Genomic DNA, 24142 nt, shown 5'->3' on the forward strand with positions numbered 1-24142 from the left:
AAAGCCTCAGGGTCATTAGCATAACGCAACGTTAACGATTTCTGAAAATTGCAAATAAAATGAAAATAATGCGCCTACTCTCAAGCTTAGCCTTTTCTTAACAACACTGTCATCTCAGATTTTCAAAATATGCTTTTGAACCATAGCAATTCACTAATTTGTGTAAGAGTATGCTAAGCTAGCTTAGCATTTTGAGTAGCATTTAGCACGCAACATTTTCACAAAAACCAGATAACCAAATAAATAAAATCATTTACCTTTGAAGAGCTTCGGATGTTTTCAATGAGGAGACTCTCAGTTACATAGCAAATGTGCAGTTTAAAAAAAATATATTATTTGTGTAGGACAAATCGCTCCGTTTTGTTCACGTTTGGCTATGAAAAAAACCTGTATACAGTTATAGCCTGAAGCTCATTAGCATAATGTAATGTTAACGATTTCTGAAAATCGCAAATAAAATGAAAATAATGCGCCTACTCTCAAGCTTAGCCTTTTCTTAACAACACTGTCACCTCAGATTTTCAAAATATGCTTTTGAACCATAGCAATTCACAAATTTGTGTAAGAGTATGCTAAGCTAGCTTAGCATTTTGAGTAGCATTTAGCACGCAACATTTTCACAAAAACCAGATAACCAAATAAATAAAATCATTTACCTTTGAAGAGCTTTGGATGTTTTCAATGAGGAGACTCTCAGTTACATACCAAATGTGCAGTTTTTCCTGAAAGCGTCTTTGTGTAGGAGAAATCGCTCCGTTTTGTACATCACATTTGGCTACCGAAACGATCCGAAAATTCAGTCACCTACAACGTCAAACTTTTTCCGAATTAACTCCATAATATCGACCGAAACATGGCAAACGTTGTTTGGAATCAATCCTCAAGGTGTTTTTTCACATATCTCTTCATTGATATATCGTTCGTGGAAGCCTGCATTCTTCTCTGAATTCTGTGGAAAAATACTTGCAGCTGACTTTTGCGCACCAATTTCGGCGCAGGACACCGGGCGGACACCTGGTAAATGTGGTCTCTTATGGTCAATCTTCCAATGATATGCCTACAAATACGTCACAATGCTGCAGACACCTTGGGGAAACGACAGAAAGGGCTGACTCACTCCTCTCGCATTCACAGCCATATAAGGAGACAATGGAAAACTGAGCCTCAAAAATCCTGCTCATTTCCTGGATGCCGTTTCATCTTGGTCTTGCCTGTAGCTCACGTTCTAGGGCACGCACAGAAAATATCTTTGCAGTTCTGGAAACGTCAGAGTGTTTTCTTTCCAAAGCTACCAATTATATGCATAGTCGAGCATCTTTTTGTGACAAAATATTGTGCTTAAAACGGGCACGTCTTTTTATCCAAAAATGATATAGCGCCCCCAGAGTTTCAACAGGTTAAATAAAAGTAACAAATAAAGAGCAGCAGTAAAATAACAATAGCGAGAGGCTTAAAAGAGTAACAGTGACTTAATAAAAGAGTAGCAGCAGTGTAAAGAGGGGGAGGGGGGGGCAATGCAAGAAGTCATTTGATTAGATGTTCAGTAGTCTTATGGCTTGGTGGTAGAAACTGTTTTGAAGCCTCTTGGACCTAGACTTGGTGTGCCGGTACCGCTTGCCATGCAGTAGCAGAGAGAACAGTCTATGACTGGGGTGTTTGACAATTTTTAGGGCCTTCCTCTGACACTGCCTGGCATAGAGTTCCTGGACAGCAGGAAGCTTGGCCCCAGTGATGTACTGGGCTGCACACACTACCCTCTGTAGTGCCTTGGAGGTCAGAGGGTGAAGTAGTTGCCATTCCATGCAGTGATGCAACCAGTCAGGATGCTCTCCATGGTGCAGATGTAGATCCTTTTGAAGATCTGAAGACCCATGCCAAATCTTTTCAGTCTCCTGAGGGGGAATAGGTTTTGTCCTACCGTCTTCACGACTGCCTTAGTGTGCTTGGACCATGTTAGTTTGTTGGTGATGTGGACACCAAGGAACTTGAATCTCTCAACCTGCTCCACTACAGCCCGGCGATGAGAATGGGGGTGTGCTCGGTACTCCTTTTCCTGTAGTCCACAATAATCTCCTTAATCAAATCAAATTTATTTATATAGCCCTTCGTACATCAGCTGATATCTCAAAGTGCTGTACAGAAACCCAGCCTAAAACCCCAAACAGCAAGCAATGCAGGTGTAGAAGCACGGTGGCTAGGAAAAACTCCCTAGAAAAGAAAAACTCCCTAGAAAAAACTCCCTAGAAATTTAATCTTGATCACATTGAAGGAGAGGTTTTTGTCCTGGCACCACACGGCCAAGTCTTTGACGTCCTCCCTATATGCTGTCTCATCGCTGTTGGTGATCAGGCCTACCACTGTTGTTAAAACAGCAAACTTAAGGGTGTTGGCGTCATGCCTGGCCGTGCAGTCATGAGTGAACAGGGAGTACAGGAGGGGACTGAGCACGCACCCGAGGGGCCCCCGTGTTAAGATCAGCGTGGTGGATGTGTTATCTACCCTTACCACCTGGGGGCGACCTGACAGAAAGTCCTGAATCCAGTTGCATAGGGAGGTGTTTAGTCCCAGGGTTCTTAGCTTAGTGATGAGCTTTGAGGGCACTATGGTGTTGAACGCTAAGCTGTAGTCAATGAATAGCATTCTCACATAGGTGTTCCTTTTGTCCAGGTGTGAAAGGGCAGTGTGGAGTGCAATAGAGATTGCATCATCTGTGGATCTGTTGGGGCGGTACGTAAATTGGAATGGGTCTAGGGTTTCTGGGATAATGGTTTTGATGTGAGCCATGACCAGCCTTTCAAAGCACTTCAAATCAAACTTTATTTGCCATATGTGCCAAATACAACAAGTGTAGACTTTACTGTGAAATGCTTACTTACAAACCCTTAACCAACACAACTCTCTAGGTAGTGTGGTCTACAGATTATCATGAGATACTCTACCTCCAGCGAGCAAAACCTTGAGACTTCCTTAGATATCGTGCACCAGCTGTTTACAAATATACATAGACCCTCACCCCTTGTCTTACCAGAGGCTGCTGTTCTATCCTGCCGTTACAGTGTATAACCCACCACCTGTATGTTATTCATGTCATCATTCAGCCGTGACTCAGTGAAACGTAAGATATTACAGATTTTAATGTCCCGTAGGTAGGATATACATGCTTTTAGTTTGTCCCATTTATTTTCCAGCGATTATACGTTGGCCAGTAGTACGGATGGCAAAGGCAGATTAGCCACTCGTAGGCAGATCCTCACAAGGCAACCCGATCTCTTTCCGCAATATCTTTTCTGTCTCATCTCTTTCTGGGATGAGGGCCTGTTTGGGTGTCTGAAGTCAATCTCTCTCGTCCGACTCATTAAAGTGAAATTCTTCGTCCAGTTCAAGGTGAGTAATCGCTGTTCTGATTTCCAGAAGTTCTTTTTGGTCATAAGAGATGGTAGTAGCAACATTATGTACCATATAAACTGTGAAAAAACAAACAAAATAGCATGGTTGGTTAAAAGCCTGTGAAAACGGCAGCTGTCCTCTCCGGCACCATTTTACACTTATCTGGTGTCCTGTGAGAATTTAAGTATACTCCCTCTAATTCTCTCTCTCTCCCGGAGGATCTGAGCCCCAGGACCATGCCTCAGGACTACCTGGTCTGATGACTCCTGGCTGTCCCCAGTCCAGCTGGTTGTGCTGTTGCTACAGTTTCAACTGTTCTGCCCACAGCTATGGAACCCTAACCTGTTCACTGGACTTGCCATCTTGTCCGGACCTACTGTTTTTGACTATCATCTATGAATGTTTGAACATCTTGAAGAACAATCTGGCCTTAATGGCCATGTACTATCTCCACCCGACTGGCCACCCCTCAGAGCCTGGTATCCTCTCTAGGTTTTGTCCTTTCTAGGGAGTTTTTCCCTAGCCACCGTGCTTCTACATCTGCATTGCTTGCTGTTTGGAGTTTTAGGCTGGGTTACTGTAAAGCACTTTGTGATATCTGCTAATTTAAAAAAGGGCTTTATAAAAACATTTGATTGATTATAAATACATTTGATTGATTGTGTATATGGACAATTTCAGCTCATGAAACATGGGTCCACTTCACATGTTACACTTATATTTTTGATCAGTGTAGTTGTACATTGATGAAGGATCTGAAGTTGCATATGTCATGAATAAGTAGTGTTAGTGAGGTCCAGTGGCTTGTGATTGAGTTTTTGCAAATGGTTTTATTTATTTAACTAGGCAAGTCAGTTAAGAACAAATTCTTATTTACAATGACAGCCTAGGAAAAGTGAGTTAACTGCCTTGTTCTGGGGCAGAACAACAATTCTTTACCTTGTCGGCTTGGGGTTGTTAGCTCAGGGAATCGATCTAGCAACCATTCAGCCCAACACTCTAACCACTAGGCTACCTGCCAGCTAACAGCTGAAGCTGTTGTTTCCCTTATTTTGTTCCCTTGTTTTCCTTATAATGACAATAAATGCAAGTGCAGGAATGTTTTGTTCAATAAAATGCTTTTAAAAAGCTAAGTAGCAAACAATAACACTTGCCTAAACTCATATTTAAAGAAAGTATATCTTTAAAATGTGGAATTAAGCCATACCCACTGATGCACTGTAGATAAGTGGAAACTCGGTTTTGTTCGGCATTTTCCGTCTCTCGGCACACTTCATGACAGCATTTGCGACCATTTTGCTGACGTGCTTGTGTGTCTGAGTGGAGCTGAGGTTTAAAGAATAAATATATACACGAAAATAAACCTCATTCGGCAATGGACGGGTATGTGTTCACGTTTGCATGTTGCTCTTAATTAGATTCGCTAAAGGTTTTAATGTTGTATGGAAATAGCTATTCAATAACGTTAGCAAGCTAGCTAACTCACTGGGCCACGTTTGCCTTCGTTCTTGACATGGTGCCCGTCTGCCACCCATCTTGTTAGAATTACACTAGCTAGCTAATGCGAGTACAGTAGAATTTGACATCGTGTGTCGATTGGTTTAACGAGCTACCCAGGAGGTGTGATGACTACGCTAAAATTGAATAGCGTCAATATTTCTACAAGTTCGTTTGGCAAACCATTCACAATGTCGTGTTGTTAGTCTCAGTATGTTCGCTACTACCTAGCTAGGCGTGCAGGCACCCCTGCGCTTTGTTATGGTAGTATGGCAGGTTTCCTTTGTCTCTTCCGATGAGTTAGGTGGGCACTTTAGCTAGCTATCGTGTACCGCAAGGTCTGCTACTCGAATATACTGAAGTAGAATTTGCAATGCGCGTTTATATTCAACCTGTAAATACGATGAATACACATTTAGCTAAATATAACTGAAAGCCAAAACTCACGCACTCTGGGAGCTGGTTTTAGCCTGGTTGGATAGTAGGCGTAGCTAACTTTATTATTAATTGCACACACCCTAGCAATATATTTTTTTGTTCCGTTAATTTTCATGTTTCTTATTCAGCATTGCCACTGATGTTGCAGTTGGCGTGAAGGTAAGTTTTCACTTTAGCACCTGACTTTTCAGGACACTTTCATCAATTGGGAAATGATGTACCAAATATATTAATGTATGCATTCTTATTTTACAGAGAGGCTCAGATGAATTAAATCTCTACAGCACCAGCCCTAACTCTGTGACTGGTGAGCACTTTTTCTCTCCCATATAGGAAAGTAAAGCTAAAGCCATTCACATTCTAACATATTACCCAGTCAATTGTCATTGACATGTTTTAAAGGCCCAGTGCAAACAAAAATGTGATTCCTTCCCCTGTGTTTTACATATATATTTCCACATTGCGGTTGGAATAATACTGTGAAAATGATGATGCCCTTTTTGTGTAAGAGCTGTTTGAAAAGACCGCCTAAGATTTCAGCCTGTTGTGGTGTGATGGAGTGGCGCAGTGGTCTAAGGCACTCCCTGGTTCAAATCCAGGCTGTATCACATCCAGCTGTAATTGGGAGTCCCATAGGCAGGCGCACAATTGGCCCAGTGTCGTCCAGGGTAGGCCAACATTGTAAATAAAAATGTACCGCCTCTGAGGCAGTAAATTAGTTAAACTAATAAGAGTTCCAAACTGCTCTGCCAATAAACAGCTAGTTTTCCCCTCCCCACTTGTTGCCCAGAAATGATTTGATGTTATGTTATGCTTAGTATTGTTGCTGCATTGTTGGGTTCAGGCCTTGTAAGAAAGGCATTTCACTGTACTTGCAGTGGTGGGGGAAAAGTACCCAATTGTCATACTTTAGTAGAAGTAAAGATACATTAATAGAAAATGACTCGAGTAAAAGTGGAAGTCACCCAGTAATATCCTGCTTGAGTAAAAGTCTGTTTTTACATATACTTACACATACTTTACATATACTTAAGTATCAAAAGAAAATGTAATTGGTATCAAAAGTATAAATCATTTCAAATTCCTTATTAAGCAAACCACACGGTACTATGTTTTTTATTTAATTTACAGATAGCCAGGGGCACACTCCCAACACTCAGACATCATTTACAAGTGTAGCATTTGTAATTGGTGAGTCCGACAGATCAGAGGCAGTAGGGATGACCAGCAATGTTCTCTTTTTAAGTGTGTGAATTGCACAATTGTCCTGTCCTGCTAAGCATTCAATATGTAACTAGTACTTTTGGGTATCGGGAAAATGTCTGGGGTAAGAAGTACATTTATTTTCTTTAGGAATGTAGTTAAGTAAAAGTTGTCCAAAATATAAATGGTAAATTACAGATACTCAAAGTATTTGTTCTTAACTGACTTGCAAGTTAAATAAAAAATCATTTTAAGGGCTGAGGACAGCTGATGCGATATATTCATGCATGATGCTTGATTTCACAGCTAACGGCAATGACAGCAGTAAAAAACTGAGAGTAGAGGACAGGATGGAGAGTCCCCCATCCCGGGTGCTCCACATCCGGAAGCTGCCCAGTGAGGTGTCTGAGACAGAGGTCATCGCCCTGGGCCTACCGTTCGGCAAGGTCACCAATATCCTCATGCTGAAGGGCAAAAATCAGGTGAGTTTTGTGGCGGAAATTGTCTTTGGTATTTTCTTTTATGCCGTTATTGTAGTGGCATGATTAGGGCCAGGAGTTTGTCCTTACCATAAAAAGCAGGGGTATGCAACTATGGAGCGGCTGTTCGGGGTGCTGAATAATATTATAAGTTGTACACTGCAAATTGACCATAACTATGCACAAAAATTAGATTTGTTTTTAAATATACAGAACTTAAAATAAGAACGCAATATGTAAAAAGATCCCAGAAATGTTCCAACTTATTTTTCTCAAATTTGGTGCAAAAATTTGATTTCATCCCTGTTTAGTGAGCATTTCTCTTTTGCCAAGATAATTCATCCACCTGATGGGTGTAGCATATCAAGAAGCTGATTAAACAGCATAATCATTATACAGGTGCACCTTGTGCTGGGGACAATAAAAGGCCACTCTGAAATTTGCAGTTTTGTCACACAACACAATGCCACAGATGTCTGAAGTTTTGAAGGAGCATGCAATTGGCCTGCTAACTGCAGGAATGTCTACCAGAGTTGTAGCCAGATAATTGAATGTTTTCATTTCTCTACCATAAGCTGCCTCCAACATCGTTTTAGAGAATTTGGCAGTACTTCCAACCGGTCTCACAACTGCAGACCATGTGTAACCACACCAGCCCAGGACCTCCACATCCTGCTTCTTCACCTGCAAGATCATCTGAGACCAGACAGCTGATGAAAATTCTGTCTGTAATAAAGCTCTTTTATGGGGAAAACCAATTCTGATTGGCTGGGCCTGGCTTCCATGTGGGTGTGCCTATGCCAACCCATGGCTGCGCCCCTGCCCAGTCATGTGAAATCTGTAGATTAGGGCCTAATGTATTTATTTAAATTAACTCATTTCCCTATGATCTGTAATTCAGTGAAATTGTTTACAATGTAGAATGTTGAGTTCATATTTTTTGTTCAGTATACATTAATTTCATACATTGAGACACGAGCACATCTTTTTTCAAAACTTTTATGGGAAAACTTGGTGAACAGATATCATAAATGGAATCCATTTTTTGCTGAATTCCTGGTGATTTTAGTCTCGAGTTTTTTTTTTAAACCAAAACAAACATGGGGCTGGTTTTTGGTTTGTGGACCGCCTGTTGCCGATCCCAAATGAAAAGGGATTTTTTTTTTGCATTGATTTTGGCCCTTTGCCTACTTCTGCAGAGTTAGAAACTTGTGTATATACCATTTGTATGTGTCTGCGTCCAGTATGAAGGGAGTTGCGAGGTAGTTTCTCGTACCAATAACTAACTAATGTTAGCGCGATGACTGGAAGTCAACAGCAACAGCTAGCATGACTTTTGCGCTACTGCTAGTTAGCAATTGCGCTAACCCTAGTTAGCAACTTTCTTCAAACTGAAGCAGAGCGGGAACATGGTATGAGTTTCTGACTCATCTAGATGAAGGGCTTCATTGACAATTTTGAAGTTTCCCTTAGCCTCACAATTGTTTTACCATTTTCTTTTCAAGACAACCAGGGCTACAAGTAGAACACAAAACATTTTGACAAACGGTTGCATTCATGACTTTTATTTACAAATAAGGTCCACCAAATCAAAAACTGATAGAAATGGATTCATATGAATGCAGTAAGTACAGAAATTGTTTGCTCACCGGAAAATGAATATCCAACTACTTAGTAACAACTGTGTGGAGTTTGACTGCAACTATGTATCTATCTATTGGTATCTACGGATGCAGTAGAAATGGACAAATCCAATTAAATCTGTAGCTTAAACACACAGTTTAAAAGGAGTTAAAGACCAAAATGCGCCTGCGTTACGGTGGGACTCTTGTGTTAAACCTCGCCCGAGCATTCCTTGTTCAGGACAAATGGTCAGGAACTCCTGACCCTAAGGTTTTACTTTTTTTTTTTTTTTTTTACCAAGCAATTTAATACTTTAATACTGGGCATAGAACAAATGTTTCCTCTTTTGTCTTTCTTAAAATTGTCCTTTGACCATGTGTAAGGCGTTCCTCGAGCTGGGTACAGAGGAGGCGGCCGTTACAATGGTGAACTACTATACGGCAGTGACGCCTCAGGTCCGCAACGTCCCAGTGTTCATCCAGTTCTCTAACCACAAGGAGCTCAAGACAGACAGTGCTCTCAACCAGGTGAAATTCTGTCCTTTCCCAGAAAATACACCTGTGCATGACTAGTATTGAGTCTCTAGTGTAGACACACAGAAATGTTGTACTAGGCAGCCTTGGCATTTGCGACTAAATCTATAAAAGTGCAGACTGCCATCTTAATTTCTTATTTTCTCTCTTCCTCGCTCTTCCTCTCTTTCATACATACCCGCCCAGCGTGCACAAGCTGTCCTCCAGGCAGTGTCGGCGGTTCAGGAGGGTGGCTCCCCCAACTCTGACACCAGTGCGCTGGATAGTGTTCTTGCGCAGGCCCCAAGCCCCGTGCTCAGGATAATCATCGACAACATGTTCTACCCCGTCACTCTGGACGTCCTCCAGCAGATCTTCTCCAAGTTTGGAACAGTCATGAAGATCATCACGTTCACCAAGAACAATCAGTTCCAGGCCCTGCTTCAGTTCAGCGAACCAGTCAACGCCCAGCAAGCCAGACTGGTGAGCAGGCATTCAAACCAGTAGTATATTCAGTTCCTCAGTTCTCAGTCAATTTACCTGTTAAAATGAAGGTTGATAACAATTCCGTTTGTGTCCTGGGCTCTCCAGAATATCACAATGTTGAAAACAAAAATTATAAAAACAAAAAAGCTATTTATATTTCATTCATCACTTTCTCCAGTCCCTGGACGGCCAGAACATCTACAACTCATGCTGCACACTGCGGATCGACTTCTCCAAACTGGTCAACCTCAATGTCAAGTACAACAACGACAAAAGCCGCGACTACACCCGGCCCGAGCTGCCCGCTGGCGATGGCCAGCCCTCCCTAGACCCTGCCATGGCTGCCGCCCTCAACAAGGACTCCTCCCTGCTTGGTAAGACCTGCCTCCACCTGTCCAACCATCTTCTCTCTCCCTCTGTTCTCTCTTCTTTTTTTTCAGACCTGTCCAGTCAGCTCTCTCCTCTGTATAAAAGTCAATACCACAAAGTGTTTTCTCTCAATGGGAGGCTGGGTATATACAGTTGAAGTCGGAAGTTTACATGCACTTAGGTTAGAGTCATTAATTCATTTTTTCAACCACACCTCAAATGTCTTGTTAACAAACTATAATTTTGGCAAGTCAGTTAGGACGTCTACTTTGCCTGACACTAGTAATTTTTCCAACAATTGTTTACAGACTGATTATTTCACTTATAATTCACTGTATCACAATTTCAGTGGGTCTGAAGTTTACATACACTAAGTTGACTGTGCCTTTAAACAGCTTGGAAAATTCCAGAAAATTATGTCATGGCTTTAGAAGCTTCTGATCATTTGAGTCAATTTGAGTCAAATGGAGGTGTACCTGTGGATGTATTTCAAGGCCTACCTCCAAACTGCCTCTGTTTGACATCATGGGAAAATCAAAAGAAATCAGCTAAGACCTCAGGAAAAAAAATTGTAGACCTCCACATGTCTGGTTCATCCTTGGGAGCAATTTCCAAACGCCCGAAGGCACCACTTTCATCTGTACAAACAATAGTACGCATAAACACCATGGGACCACGCAGCCGTCATACTGCTCAGGAAGGAGACTCGTTCTGTCTCCTAGAGATTAATGTACTTTGGTGGGAAATGTGCAAATCAATCCCAGAACAACAGCAAAGGACCTTGTGAAGATGCTGGAGGAAACGGGTACAAAAGTATCTATATCCACAGTAGTATGAGTCGACAAAACCTATTTCGACATAACCTGAAAGGCTGCTCCGCAAGGAAGATGCCATTGCTCAAAAACTGCCATTAAAAAAAGCCAGACTACGGGTTGCAACTGCACATGGGGACAAAGATTGTACTTTTTGGAGAAATGTCCTCTGGTCTGATGAAACAAAAACAGAGTTGTTTGGCCATAATGACCATTGTTATGTTTGGAGGAAAAGGGGGAGGCTTGCAAGCCTAAGAACACCATCCCAACTGTGAAGCACAGGGGTGGCAGCATTATGTTGTGGGGTTGCTTTGCTGCAGGAGGGACTGGTGCACTTCACAAAATAGATGGCATCATGAGGGAGAAAAATGATGTGGAGGTATTGAAGCAACATCTCAAGACATCAGTCGCAAATGGGTTTCCAAATGGACAATGACCCCAAGCATACTTCCAAAGTTGTGGCAAAATGGCTTAAGGACAACAAAGGCAAGGTATTGGTGTGGCCATCACAAAGCCCTGACATCAATCCTATAGACAATTTGTGAAAAAGCATGTGCGTGCAAGGAGACCTACAAACCTGACTTAGTTACACCAGCTCTGTCAGGAGGAATGGGCCGAAATTCACCCAACTTATTGTGGGACGCTTGTGGAAGGCTACCTAAAACGTTTGACCCAAGTTAAACAATTTTAAAGGCAATACACTCAATTTGTTTTTGATAGCATGTAAACTTCTGGCCCACTGGGAATATGATGAAAGAAATAAATAAAAGCTGAAATAAATCATTCTCTCTACTATTCTGACATTTCACATTCTTAAAATAAAGTGGTGATCCTAACTGACCTAAGACAGGGATTTTTTACTAGGATTAAATGTCAGGAATTGTGAAATTGAGTCTAATTGTACTTGGCTAAGGTGTATGTAAACGTCCAACTTGAACTGTACATATCTAATACTTTGTAGAGGTAGTAGGTGGATAATAGAAATCCCTACCAGTCCAGTAACACACCACGAAGTGACAAACAAAAGGAGGAACGAGAACAAAATGGGTCACTATATTATCGGCAGTCTGTTCTAAGCCATAAAAGGGCCTTGTCGATTTGCTTAAGCTTGTCTACATTATAACTACTCTCATGCCGCCCTACCCAACGTCTATATTTTAGCCTTTTCCTGTACACTCTGTAGGTACCCCCTCAGGAATGGTAGCTCCCTACTCTAGCGGTGGAGGGTTTCAGTCTTCTCTCTCTTACTCGCAGGGCGGAGGTAACTATGCTTTACGTTATCTTTTCTTTCTTTCACTCTCAAGTCTTACCTGGTGTGTCTTGTCTTGGGGCGAAAGAGACAGAAATAGCTGGTGATATAGCAACCACTCCTGTCAGACCAAGGAAGAAGACAAAATGTCTACTAGCATGTTTGACTTGTTTGAAATACACTGAACAAAAATATAACCGCAACAATTTTTATGATTTTACTGAGTTACAGTTTATATAAGGAAATTGAGAGATTCATTAGGTCCTAATCTATGGATTTGATATGTCTGGGAATACAGCTATGTATCTGTTGGTCACAGATACGTTTTTAAAAACAAAAAAAGAGAACCAGTCACTGTCTGGTGTGACCACCATTTGCCTCATGCAGCGCAACACATCTCCTTTGAGTTGATCAGGCTGTTGATTGTGCCCTGTGGAATGTTGTCCCACTCCTTTTCAATGGCTGTGCAAAGTTGCTGGATATTGGCAGGATCTGGAACACGCTGTCGTACATGTCGATCCAGAGCAACCCACACATGCTCAATGGGTGACATGTCTGGTGAGTATGCAGGCCAGAAGAACTGGGACATTTTCAGCTTGCAAAAATTGTGTAAAGATCCTTGTGACATGGGCCTGTGCATTATCATGTTGAAACATGAGGTGATGGTGGAGGATGAATGGCACGACGATGGGTCTCAAGATCTCGTCACGGTATCTCCCTTGCATTTAAATTGCCATCGATAAAATGCAATTGTGTTGGTTGTCCGTAGCTTATGCCTGCCCAAACCATAAGCCCACCACCACGATGGGGCGCTCTGTTTACAACGCTGACATCGGCAAACAAGCATTTCGCTATACCCGCTATAACAGCTGCTAAATATGTGTATGTGATTTGAAACCACTCGCCCACACAACGCCATACACGGTACGCTGTCTGCCAGGTACAATTGAAACCAGGATTTGTCTGTGAAGACCACACGTCTCCTGCGTGCCAGTGGCTATCGAAGGTGAGCATTTGCCCGCTGACGTTTGTTATGATGCCGAACTGCAGTCAGGTCAGGACTCTTGAGGACGACGAATACGCAGATGAGCTTCCCTGAGATGGTTTGTGCAGATATTCTTAGATTGTGCAAACCCACAGTATCATCAGCTGTCCGGGTGGCTAGTCTCAGACGATTCTGCAGGTGAAGAAGCCAGATGTCTCGGTCCTAGGCTGGCATGGTTACACGTGCTCTGCGGTTATGAAACCGGCTGGACTTACTGCCAAATTCTCTTAAACTAAGTTGGCGATGGCTTATGGCTGAGAAATTAATATAAAATTATCTGGCAACAGCTCTGGTGGACGTGTCTGCATGACAATTGCACGCTCCTTCAATTTACATAATCTGTGGCATTGTATTGTGTGACAAAACTGCAAATTTTTTTTGTTAAAAAAAATATTTGTATTGTCCCCAGCACAATTTGCACCTGTATAATGATCATGCTCTTTAATTAGCTTCTTGATATGCCACACCTGTCAGGTGGATGGATTATTTTGGCAAAGGGGAAAAGCTCACTAACAGGGATGTAAACAAATTTGCGCATAATTTGAGAACATTTTTTATGTGTATGGACATTTTCTGGGTTCTTTTATTTCAGCTCATGAAACATGGGACCAACACTTTTACATGTTGGGTTTTCATATTTTTGTTCAGTGTATGATAGTTGCTTGAGAATAACCAAGGATGTCGTTATGAACGTGTGGAATAATGAAAGGTTAGCTTTAGAGTTGACTAACCGTTCGTGTGTCTAACCTTTCGTGTGTCTTGAATATCTTTTGACGGGGTTTGTGTTTGCGTGAGCACGTGTCTCTGTGAGTGCACATGCTCCTGTGAGTGTGTCCGGCCCATTATGTAAATGTTTGGGCATGGAATGCACACTAGTGCATCGATTCCCAAACTAGGGGTTTGCAACCCCACGTGGGGTCGCCTGGTTTGAAAATGGAGTCGTGAGAGAAACTCGACAAGAACAAAGTGCTCGGTTCATAGAACCTCGGTACGTCAGTAACCTCTGGTACTAGCTGCTAGATGCGGTTGTAATAAAGTGGTGCCTGTTTTCCTACTACCAGTATGTCTTTCTTTTTAGAACAGTTTAATACTATGACCCCATCACTGAAAGAGAAGACTCAGGAACACGTACCTGTCTTCTGTTGTGCTTTACAATGCCCACAAGCCTCACAGAACTCATTAAAACAAAGTGGGCAAGACCAGGCACTAAATCAGACTGGGGGGGGGGTATTCCCCATTGCCTGATGATCTTCTAAACTTCCCAGTATCTGTCTGGTGCATTTCAGTCATTTCAAACCATACTTCCTTCAGATTAAAAAAAAAGCCCCAATTAAAAAAAAAAAGATTACATTGGCTGTTAATTGCTTTAGTTTTTTCTTTTATTATTATTTATTTATTTACATGGCGGGGTTGTGAAAAATGTTTATCAAAATTGGACCAACCCCTGCTGTAGCAGATGGCTGTGTGGTGTGCTTTGCCTGTGCTTGCTCTCTTGTGTCCCCATTTACCATGTTAACGTGCCTGGCTCTCTGGCCATTCCTCCAGGAGCCATCAGTCCTCTGAGTGCTGCGGCCGCAGCGGCGGCTGCTGCAGGGAGGGTGGCGCTCTCCGGACACTCTGGCTGCAGCGGCGTGCTCCTGGTCAGCAACCTCAACGAAGAGGTCAGTAACATCCCCCAGACCTCCCCCTTTTCTCTCGCTCTCCTCATACAGGGGGATCTCATGCTTCGCTGGCGTTACACACTTGTTCATTGTTTCTGACATGGACTTATGACCGGTGTTATTTCATGAGTGGAAAGGCTCAGAAGTTTGGCGGGAAATATCCCATCTGTACAATTTGGCTATTTAGTCCACCCTCACATTTAGTTGCACAAGTACTCAATATCTGCATGGAATTATCTATTACACCCCTTGATCAGTACACAGATCTGAAAATATATTTTATAAGATGGCTAAGACTTAAATCACTACTATATTCAGTGTTGCTCAGTATTCCTTGACTGTTATTCTATAAAGCTCTGCTGCACACACATCTAGTTTAGCCCTTAGAAATGAGACTGTCAAGAGACCCCTAATAACCTATTTCTGGAAAAAAGTATAATTAACCTGATTTTGCCACGCAGAACACATTTTGCATCGATTAAAAAAAAATATATATATATATTTTTCCCTGTATAAAGACTGACATACACGGGTTAGCTGACAACAAATAAACCTCACAAACGATGCCCACGATTCAATGGGCAGAAGTCTGTGTTGTGATTCTGTAGGAACGGATAGTTAGTAACAGTGAAAATAAGTGGCTCGTCTTGGATAGCATATTGTTTAGACGTCTGCAATAATTCGCTAGCTAACCAACAACTTTATCAACGTGTTTTGAGACAAGTGCTCATTGTGCAAATGTTTTTGTTTTCAATAGACATGGACAACAAATATAGTTTACATGTTGTCAACAATCGAACAGCCTAATAACTACACCGTGCGTGAGCGTTGCAAAATACATTTTGAATACTGTTATTCAATTATTGCACTAACACTGCTCGCGCACGCCAACGAGCGTCTGCGTTGCCAAGGGCTAAAATAGAAATCAGTTCTATTTCTGAAGCAGATCGCGCTTCAAGTTCTGCCTCTCCCATCTCCTCATTGGTTTATAGAAGTAGGTACCCACGTGCCATCTCCTCATTGGTTATACCCACGTGGGTGACTGAAAGACGCATTACCGCCACTGACCTCATACATCTAATTTATTAAATTTGCCGATCGCAATATAAAGTCAAGAGAAAGGAAAAAGCCTGGAAGGAAGAGAGATGACTAGAAACAATCCGGTTGACCGTTTTATGCGTGGATTACTTGGCGTAGTAGAGGACCTTGTGCATTTCAGGGACAATAACAACTCAATGTTTGTCCCAGGACAAATTAGCTAGCAACCGCAAGCTAGCTAAATAGGTAAATTGCCATAAATGTTTAATGCTTCTCGACCTGTCCCCAAATTAATATAATTGGTTCAGAGTTTGTTTTTTGATATTTTAACCTGTGTGTCGTGATCACGTTTGGTGTGGGGGGACAAAATACATTTATGCATGATGGCACACGCGCGCAGCCGGTTTGGGTTCCATGTAAACCAACCCAGTCTGTTTTGCCCCATAGTTGCGCACACTGTTTTGTTGCTAAGCAACCAATCCATCTATATAGACAGGTTAGCTTACAACGTCATGAAAATGATGCGTGCGAATCGGTGTCCAGAAGCCGCACGTTATGATTCTGAACGGTCAGATAGCAAGAAACAATGACAAGAAACAGCCATGTGGGGAATCGTAGGTGTCTCGTTTCAACTCCTTGTATCCTGTTAATGATCTTGTTTTTGACTGATTTCATGTCAATGCTAATATGGTTAAAATTTTCTAGCTAGCTAATCAACAAATGTATCGATGTATTTGAGACATTTGCCTATTGTGCAAATGTATTTATGCTTTCAATAAACATTTGGAGGCAACAGTTAACATGTCAACAGTCGATAAGCCAACCCTGTCTGTTTTGCCCCATAGTTCCGCTGCTAAACAACCAACCCGTCTATAGGACATCAGGCTTTAATTGAAGGGTTAGTCTGAGGGTGTAAGTACCAAGATGAGTGGATAGTGTTTCTCTGTCAAGCGTCATTCACCACGAGGAAAGACCGAAGGGTGGGAATGAACGAGGTTGCACATCCAGTCAAGAGATGTAATGCGAGGGATGATGATAATGAGGATGATGATGCATTCTCACATCGGTGCTCATTTATGTGAATTTTATGTTAGCCTCAGTGCTTGCATATGTTTTTTGTCTCCATAGCCTAAGTCAACTGAACTGCAGTTACTTCTCAGGCTCTGTCTTAGTGAATGGATGGGCTCTGTTCACTCTCTCTCTCTGCTATGCATTCTGTGCAAATTTTAACCACTGTCCTAAACTCTTTCTCTCTTTCTCCCCCTCCCTCCCTCCCTTTCTCCCTCTTTCATGTCAAGTGATAGTCCTTCCTAACTGTCATTCTTTTCTTTCAAGCCCCCCCTCCTTTACTCCTCTCTCCCAATGCCTTTCTCTAAGCTATGTCAAGTTGGTATGAACTGTGGGGGCTGTACCAACCACTCCCACCCCAAATTTTCTCAGCCACTGTCTCTCTATCTATGCTATATCTATAAATTCTCGACAGAAGTAATATTCTCTGATCATTTCTCTCTCCAAACACTGGTTTTGTGGACTTGAACATGATAAGTTCTGTTTATACCATAACTTTGTAAGGTGGTTTTCATGTCTTTACCTGCATGCCCCAAACGCTCCTCCTGGAAATTGATAGAGGGTAGCGCCCCTGCCACCCGCTTTAACCAATATTCCTGCATTTCATATGCTACCAAGCTTACTTACGTTACTAAAACCTTAACTTGAGACTCTTCTGCATGCCCAATCCATGCCCCCCCTCATCACTATTGGCCACAAACTAGGCTTGGGTGTAAATGTACTCTACTCCCCCTTTGGTCTCAGGTGTTGACATTTGGCACTATTATTTCCTTGTATGTTTGGGATTAAAGCCCCCCACAGCAAAACCAAATCCAGCCATTTTCTGACCAAACTCCTGCATTTCCAATGTACTGACCTGTTTTTATTTTTGTCCCCCACCCCAACTCTTTGTTTTTGATTTTACTCCGCATTGCTGCCCCCTCCCACCCCCCCTTCCCCTCGTTCATTCCCACCCTTCCGTGTTTCCCCCTTTGTGTCCTGTCCGCACCCTCCTCCTTTCCTCCCCCCTCCTTCCACACGTTCATGCTTTGTGCCTGAACAAAAATGTTCCTCCTCGGACCAACTTCCCCAATTAACTGCCTTGAACCCATGCTCCATGACCACCTCACCATTCTACGGGAAACCACCTCCGTTATGGATGATCTGTCCATCTCCGCTCTACCTCCGACTCTTCTCTCTACCTGTCTTACGCTGCTTGCTCTTCTCTCCTTCTAAAGATGGTTACGCCCCAAAGTCTGTTTACCCTCTTCGGTATGTTATCGTTAGCACTCTACCTTTTCCGTTTTTAGTTGTTTGTTTTTTTTACTCCATGTTCTTTGTTTTCTCTATCTCATTTGATTTATGCTTAGTATTTCCATAGTTGAGTAACTGTTTCATGTTTTTCTTTCACGTTTTGTTTAATCGCACATATTGATTCAGTTGAGTACAGATTTTGGCCTTCAAGGCCTCTAGTCTCATCTCTCTCCATCTCACTCCATGAAATAATTACGCTAATGCATGGTTGATTATTTGGCATGTTTTTATTTTTCATTTCACCAAGCTTGTTTTTTGGAGGGATTTTATCAGCATAGTCTCTCTCTCTCTCTCTCTCTCTCTCTCTCTCTCTCTGTTATAAGGCTATTGTTCGAAGACTCTTTGATTGGTTTAAATCATATGGATGATTGCTCCATCCTGTTTCACGTCTCATATTTAAACTCCCTAAAGCACTAACTTTGTCCTTCATGGTTCACTCCTCCCTCTCCTCTGCCTGCCTTTTGCTCTCTCCTCCTCTCCCTCCCGCCGTCTGCCTATCATTATAATGAAGGGGTGTACGGTGATGCTCAGCGCGTGAAGATCCTCTACAATAAGAAGGACAGTGCTCTCATCCAGATGTCGGACGGGAACCAGGCCCAGCTCGGTGAGTGGGTTCCCATTTGCCTTTCACATGCGTAGGCAACGGTTGGCAGGCTTCAGAGCGTCAGGCATCATGCATCTTGAAAACACGTAATTTAAAAAAAACAACAACCTGATTTCATATTATGAGGCGTCTTACCTTGCTTGAAAGTAGCATAAAGCCAAAATCCGACCATATCGTGGAGGCAATTATTGACTTCCATATTCCATTGCAACCAGTAGCCTCTCTCTTATGTTCTATTGGTTTTCAAATCGCCTTTCTTTCATTGTCCGGTAGTCATATTTGTAACCCGTGCTAGTTGTTGCATCTTTACTTGTCCTTTATTTTAATAAATATTTTTAATGGATATTTTTCTGTCAGATTAAACCCATCCCATGTGTGGTGTGCTGTTGACAAGTGTTTTCCTGCTAACTGAGTTATGGAATGAACATTTGCGCGGCATAACCTATTTATTTTTGCGCATTGCCTGCGCTTATAATGTGAAGACATTAAGCTAAATGTTCTGATCTGTTGCATCAGCCTCAAAGCTTCTTAAAGTTGTTTTGTATGTATCCTAGGCCTGCCTACTGGTTGTATGAATTTGGATCTATCGTCCCAGAGTCTGTTTGGAATAGGCATTCTTTCTCGCACAGAATGACTCGTCTTTGCTCGTCTTGTTGTCTGAGGAAGAATAACTGTCCACATTTACTTTATGAGGTGCGCATCGGAATTTCGTAAGGACGCACACCGTTGCATCCCATGCATCTTCGAGTTGCATGTTCTGTTTAAAATGAATTTCCACAATTTTAAATGTAATTAATTTCTGTCATTCTGAGCAGCACCCCTAATCGGGTTAAGTACCCAATGCATATTGATCCGATACATTTCTCAAATTTCCAGTGAATTCAAATCCTGCTGGTCAAATGTCCGGGGCCACATTTTCCTGGCGGAAACCTGTTCCTAACTAATCAGTTAATGAATCAATCAAGTACGAGGGAGGAGCGAAAGCCTGCAAACACTCAGCCCTCCGTGGAATGAGCTCGACATATGTCCTCCTAGGTGGATCCTAAAGCAACTCTTAACATTTCTAATACATGGTAGATATAAAGGATATAGACATTTGTATACTGTTAATGTTTTTTCTTTTCTTTTTTCGACAGTGTGCAGGCATCTATCCTTTCTATTAGGCTGTTTTTTAAACCTACGCACTTGTGATTGACATTATTTTGAAATAAGGACTATAAAAGAGCAGACGGCGTGTCATTGTTTCTAATTAATGGCAGAGAAACATCTCCACATTAACCACATGAGAAACATGTCACTGTACCATGTTTCCTATGTGCCTTTCCTCAGCAATGAGCCACCTGAACGGCCAGAAGATGTACGGGAAGATAATCCGTGTGACGCTCTCCAAGCACCAGACGGTGCAGCTGCCCAGGGAAGGGCTGGATGACCAGGGCCTAACCAAGGACTTCACCAACTCCCCCCTGCACCGCTTCAAAAAGCCAGGCTCCAAGAACTTTCAGAACATCTTCCCTCCGTCCGCCACGCTCCACCTCTCCAACGTCCCGTGAGTTTGTCTTGTGGTTTGGCTTGATTCTGTCTAACATTTCATGTTTGTTGTGTGCTAGCTAGTGCATTAGCATGGTCTATGGAGTTCCTCAAGGCTCTGTTCTCGTACCACTACTGTTTTCATTATATGCGGCCTCTGTTACACTACATGACCAAAAGTATATGGACACCTGCTCTTCAAACATCTCATTCCAAAATCTTGGACATTTAATATTGAGTTGGTCCCCCCTTTGCTGCTATAACAGCCTCCACTCTTCTGGGAAGGTGTTTCACTAGATGTTGAAACATTGCTGCGGGGACTTGATTACATTCAGCCACGAGCATTTGAGGTTGGGCACTGATTTTGGGCGATTAGACCTTGCTCGCAGTCGGAGTTCCAATTCATCCCAAAGGTGTTCGATGTGGTTGAGGTCAGGGCTCTGTGCAATCCAGTTAAGTTCTTCCACATCAATCTCGACACAACATTTCTGTATGGACCTCTTTGTGCATGGGGGAATTATCATACTGAAACAGGAAAGGGCCTTCCCCAAACCTTTGCCACAAAGTTGGAAGCACAGAATGGTTTAGAATGTTATTGTAAGCTGTAGCGTTAAGATTTCCCTTCACTAGAACAAAGGGGCCTTGCCCGAACCATGATAAACAGCCACAGACCATTATTTCTCTCCCACCAAATTTACAGTTGGCACTATGCATTGGGACAGGTAGCGTTCTGCTGGCATCCGCCAAACCCAGATTCATCCGTCGGACTGCCAGGTGGTGAATTGTAATTCATCACTCCAGAGAAAGCGTTTCCAATGCTCCAGAGTCCAATGGCGCAAGCATTACACCACTCCAGCCAACGCTTGGCATTGCGCATGGTGATCTTAGGCTTGTGTGCAGCTGTCTGCCAAGGAAACCCATTTCATGAAGCTCCCGAGAAAAAGTTATTGTGCTGGCGTTGCTTCCAGAGGCAGTTTGGAACTCGGTCAAGTGTTGCAACCGAGGACCCACTATTTTAATGCGCTTCGCGCTTTAGCTCTCAGCCGTCCCGTTCTGAGAGCTTGTATGGCCTACCACTTTACAGCTGAGCCTTTGTTGCTCCTAGACATTTCCACTTCGCAATAACAGCACTTACAGTTGACCAGGGCAGCTCTAACAGGGTAGAAATTTGACTAAATGACTTACTCGAAAGGTGGAATCCTATGATAGTGCCACGTTGAAAGTCACTTAGCTCTTCATTAAGGCCTTTCTACTGCCAATGTTTGTCTATTGAGATTGCATGGCTGTGTGCTCAATTTTTATGCACCTGTCCACAACGGGTGTGGGTGAAATGGCAGAATCCACTAATTTGAGGGGGTGTCCACATACTTTTGTGTATATGTATAGAGTATGTTATTTGGTTGCAAGAGTGATAGAACATTAGCATTGTTTATTTTTGCACAAGACTATTATTTTGCAGTTTTGCTACTGTATTTAAAGGGATACTTTGAGGTTTTGGCAATGAAGACCTTTACTTCCAGAGTCCGATGAACTTGTGGGTACCATTTTGTATTTCTCTGCGTGCAGTTTGAAAGATGCTGCTAAATAAAGTTAGCGCATACTGGATGCAGAGACCTAAAAATGGTATCCACGAGTTCATCTGACTGGGGAATTAGATAAAGGGCATCATTGCCAATATCCCAAAGTTTCCTTTTAAGGGTTGGCTGTAGTGCTGGTTCGGTCTTGCAATACACTTTAAACTACTTCAATTTACTTGTATCATTGCATTGACATGGCTGAATGTGCTTGCGTTGAGTTTCGCACACTGTTGATTTCGGATTCGACAGGGAGGACGTGACTGAGGAGGATCTGAGACAGCTGTTCTCTAACGCAGGTGGCACTGTGAAGGCATTCAAGTTTTTCCAGTAAGACACTATCTTTTAACTGCCTGTAACTTCTTATCAAATTTAGTCCCAAGGCTGGACCTTGGAACACCATTTGGTATATGCCACCATAATTTTACGACCTGTGTGTGTGTGTGTGTGACTAGATCGTGGTTATCTGATCACGTTCTTCTCCCCCAATATAGAGGCCACAAAATGGCGCTACTCCAGATGTCTACAGTCGAGGAGGCCATCCAGGCCTTGATGGACCTTCACAACTACGACATGGGCAGCAACCACCACCTGAAGGTCTCCTTCTCCAAGTCAACCATCTAGATGAACCATGCCATCACAACCCACCCCAACCCCTTCTCTGACAAATCTCAATGTGTGGTGCTCACCTGTTCAGTCCCCTCGGGGAGACCACAATGATACTCACCTCCTAGGGAAAACATTTGAACCAGTCATTCCTTTTTAGACAATATTGATTATCAAAAGACCCCACTCTAGATGTGACGGTAGTTTCTACGATGTCATTGTCGTAAAACATCACCTGTCTTGGTCCCCTTATCCCTCTCCGCCTTAGTTTGTGTGGTTGGCAAGCTCCCTCCCTATGTTCTTCACGAGAATGAATTGGATTCCCTCTTTTTCTTAGAATGAATCAGCGAAAATGTGCCTTACTCAGCAAAATATTCTCATCGTTTTGCCTCCTTACGTTTCTAAAAGTGATAGAGGTCTAGGCACATTCTGTTTGGTTGTGGTTTCTGTTTTGTTTTACCCTCCCCTTTTACGTTACTTGATGTTTACCCATTTGAAATGTAGATTTAATAGTTTTGCTTTTGCGCTTTGTTGATGATTAACCTGATTTAGCGGACTTAGATAAGGAAGCCCATCTCTATTCAGTTGGTTTGGTTGTTTAATCCCAAACAAGTCAAGACAAGGCCATTTTGTCCGGGTTGAGAATGATTACTGTAAAGGCTGTTGACGCCATTGTACACTTCACCTGCTAAGGATGACTGCTTAGGTGTTCCCTTACTGACTGTAAATGCTGTCTAAATGTTTTTCAAACCTTACTTGCGTATGTCAATGTTCCCCTTTTTTTTGGTCATTTTTTTTTCTTTGATTGGAAATGGCAGTGAATCTTTTTGAGCATGTACTAATGGGTCATGGTAGTAGTGAAGACATGTTGCTGTTGCATGCGTCCAACATCCAGATGGGTAATGTGTTCACTAGTCAAAGTGAAGTATGATTGTACATGAGGACGGACTACCTGTTGGGACCAAAGTAAATGTGCCTATAGTCCTACTTTACAATTTAATTTAAAAGAAAAGTATTTTCCAAAAACAAATGTGGATTATGTGTTTGAGAGGGGGAACAATACAAATCAAAGTCGAACCCTCGCAGAATGTTTCTCCTTGATTCCAATAATATTCTGTGCTGTTTTTTGGTCAAGAATTACCCTTAAACTACACAGCTTCAGTTGAAGCAGCAACAACAACAAAAAGATTGGAATGTGTGGGGAAAAGTTATCAATATTTTCTACATGGATTGAGTTTTTACATCTCAATTGTAATTATCAATATAGTTTGGAAAAGGCACGATTAAAAGCTCATTTTCTACCGAGTGAGTCCATGTTTGATGGTTCCTGCTGTGTGTACCTACTCTGATTTACATCTGTAGCATGCTCAATAAACTTTCCTGTAGCTCTATTCACCCTCTTCTGTCTCTATGCTCTCGCTTTCTTTCTCTTCTACACCTCACTCTTACTGTTCTGATTTTCTCTGCCCAGGGTGGGAAATCAAAATTTGTTTGTGGCACAAAACTGCAAACCAGAAGATAACTACATTTAAAGCATATTTACTCAATTTGAATTTCCCACCCTGCTTTCCACTCTTGCTTTACTGAGATCTCTCTGACTCGACTGTCACTGTATGTTCTCTAACCTCTACATTTTCAGCATGATCTCCTGTCTTTTGCTCGCTCTTTTAT

The 24142-nt window shown here is 42.3% G+C and overlaps 1 protein-coding gene across 2 annotated transcripts; it reads left to right on the forward strand.

Moving 5' to 3' along the window:
• The first annotated feature begins 4645 nt into the window (after nt 1–4645).
• Nucleotides 4646–23776, forward strand: ptbp2b (polypyrimidine tract binding protein 2b). Of its 2 annotated transcripts, XM_064939180.1 has the most exons (14): nt 4646–4770; nt 5451–5481; nt 5578–5629; nt 6832–7007; nt 9011–9154; nt 9347–9622; nt 9804–9999; nt 11990–12067; nt 14646–14761; nt 18085–18118; nt 18672–18764; nt 20094–20310; nt 22118–22195; nt 22360–23776. In XM_064939180.1, exons 1-14 carry the CDS (start codon nt 4763–4765, stop codon nt 22487–22489), a joined length of 1629 nt encoding a protein of 542 aa, XP_064795252.1. In that variant the 5' UTR covers nt 4646–4762; the 3' UTR covers nt 22490–23776. The 2 variants fall into 2 exon arrangements, with proteins under 2 accessions (XP_064795252.1, XP_064795259.1); XM_064939187.1 differs by lacking the exon at nt 11990–12067.
• Nucleotides 23777–24142: the final 366 nt, after the last annotated feature.

The sequence above is a fragment of the Oncorhynchus masou genome, chromosome 3 (genome assembly GCF_036934945.1).
Source record: "Oncorhynchus masou masou isolate Uvic2021 chromosome 3, UVic_Omas_1.1, whole genome shotgun sequence".
NCBI classification, from domain to species: domain Eukaryota; kingdom Metazoa; phylum Chordata; class Actinopteri; order Salmoniformes; family Salmonidae; genus Oncorhynchus; species Oncorhynchus masou.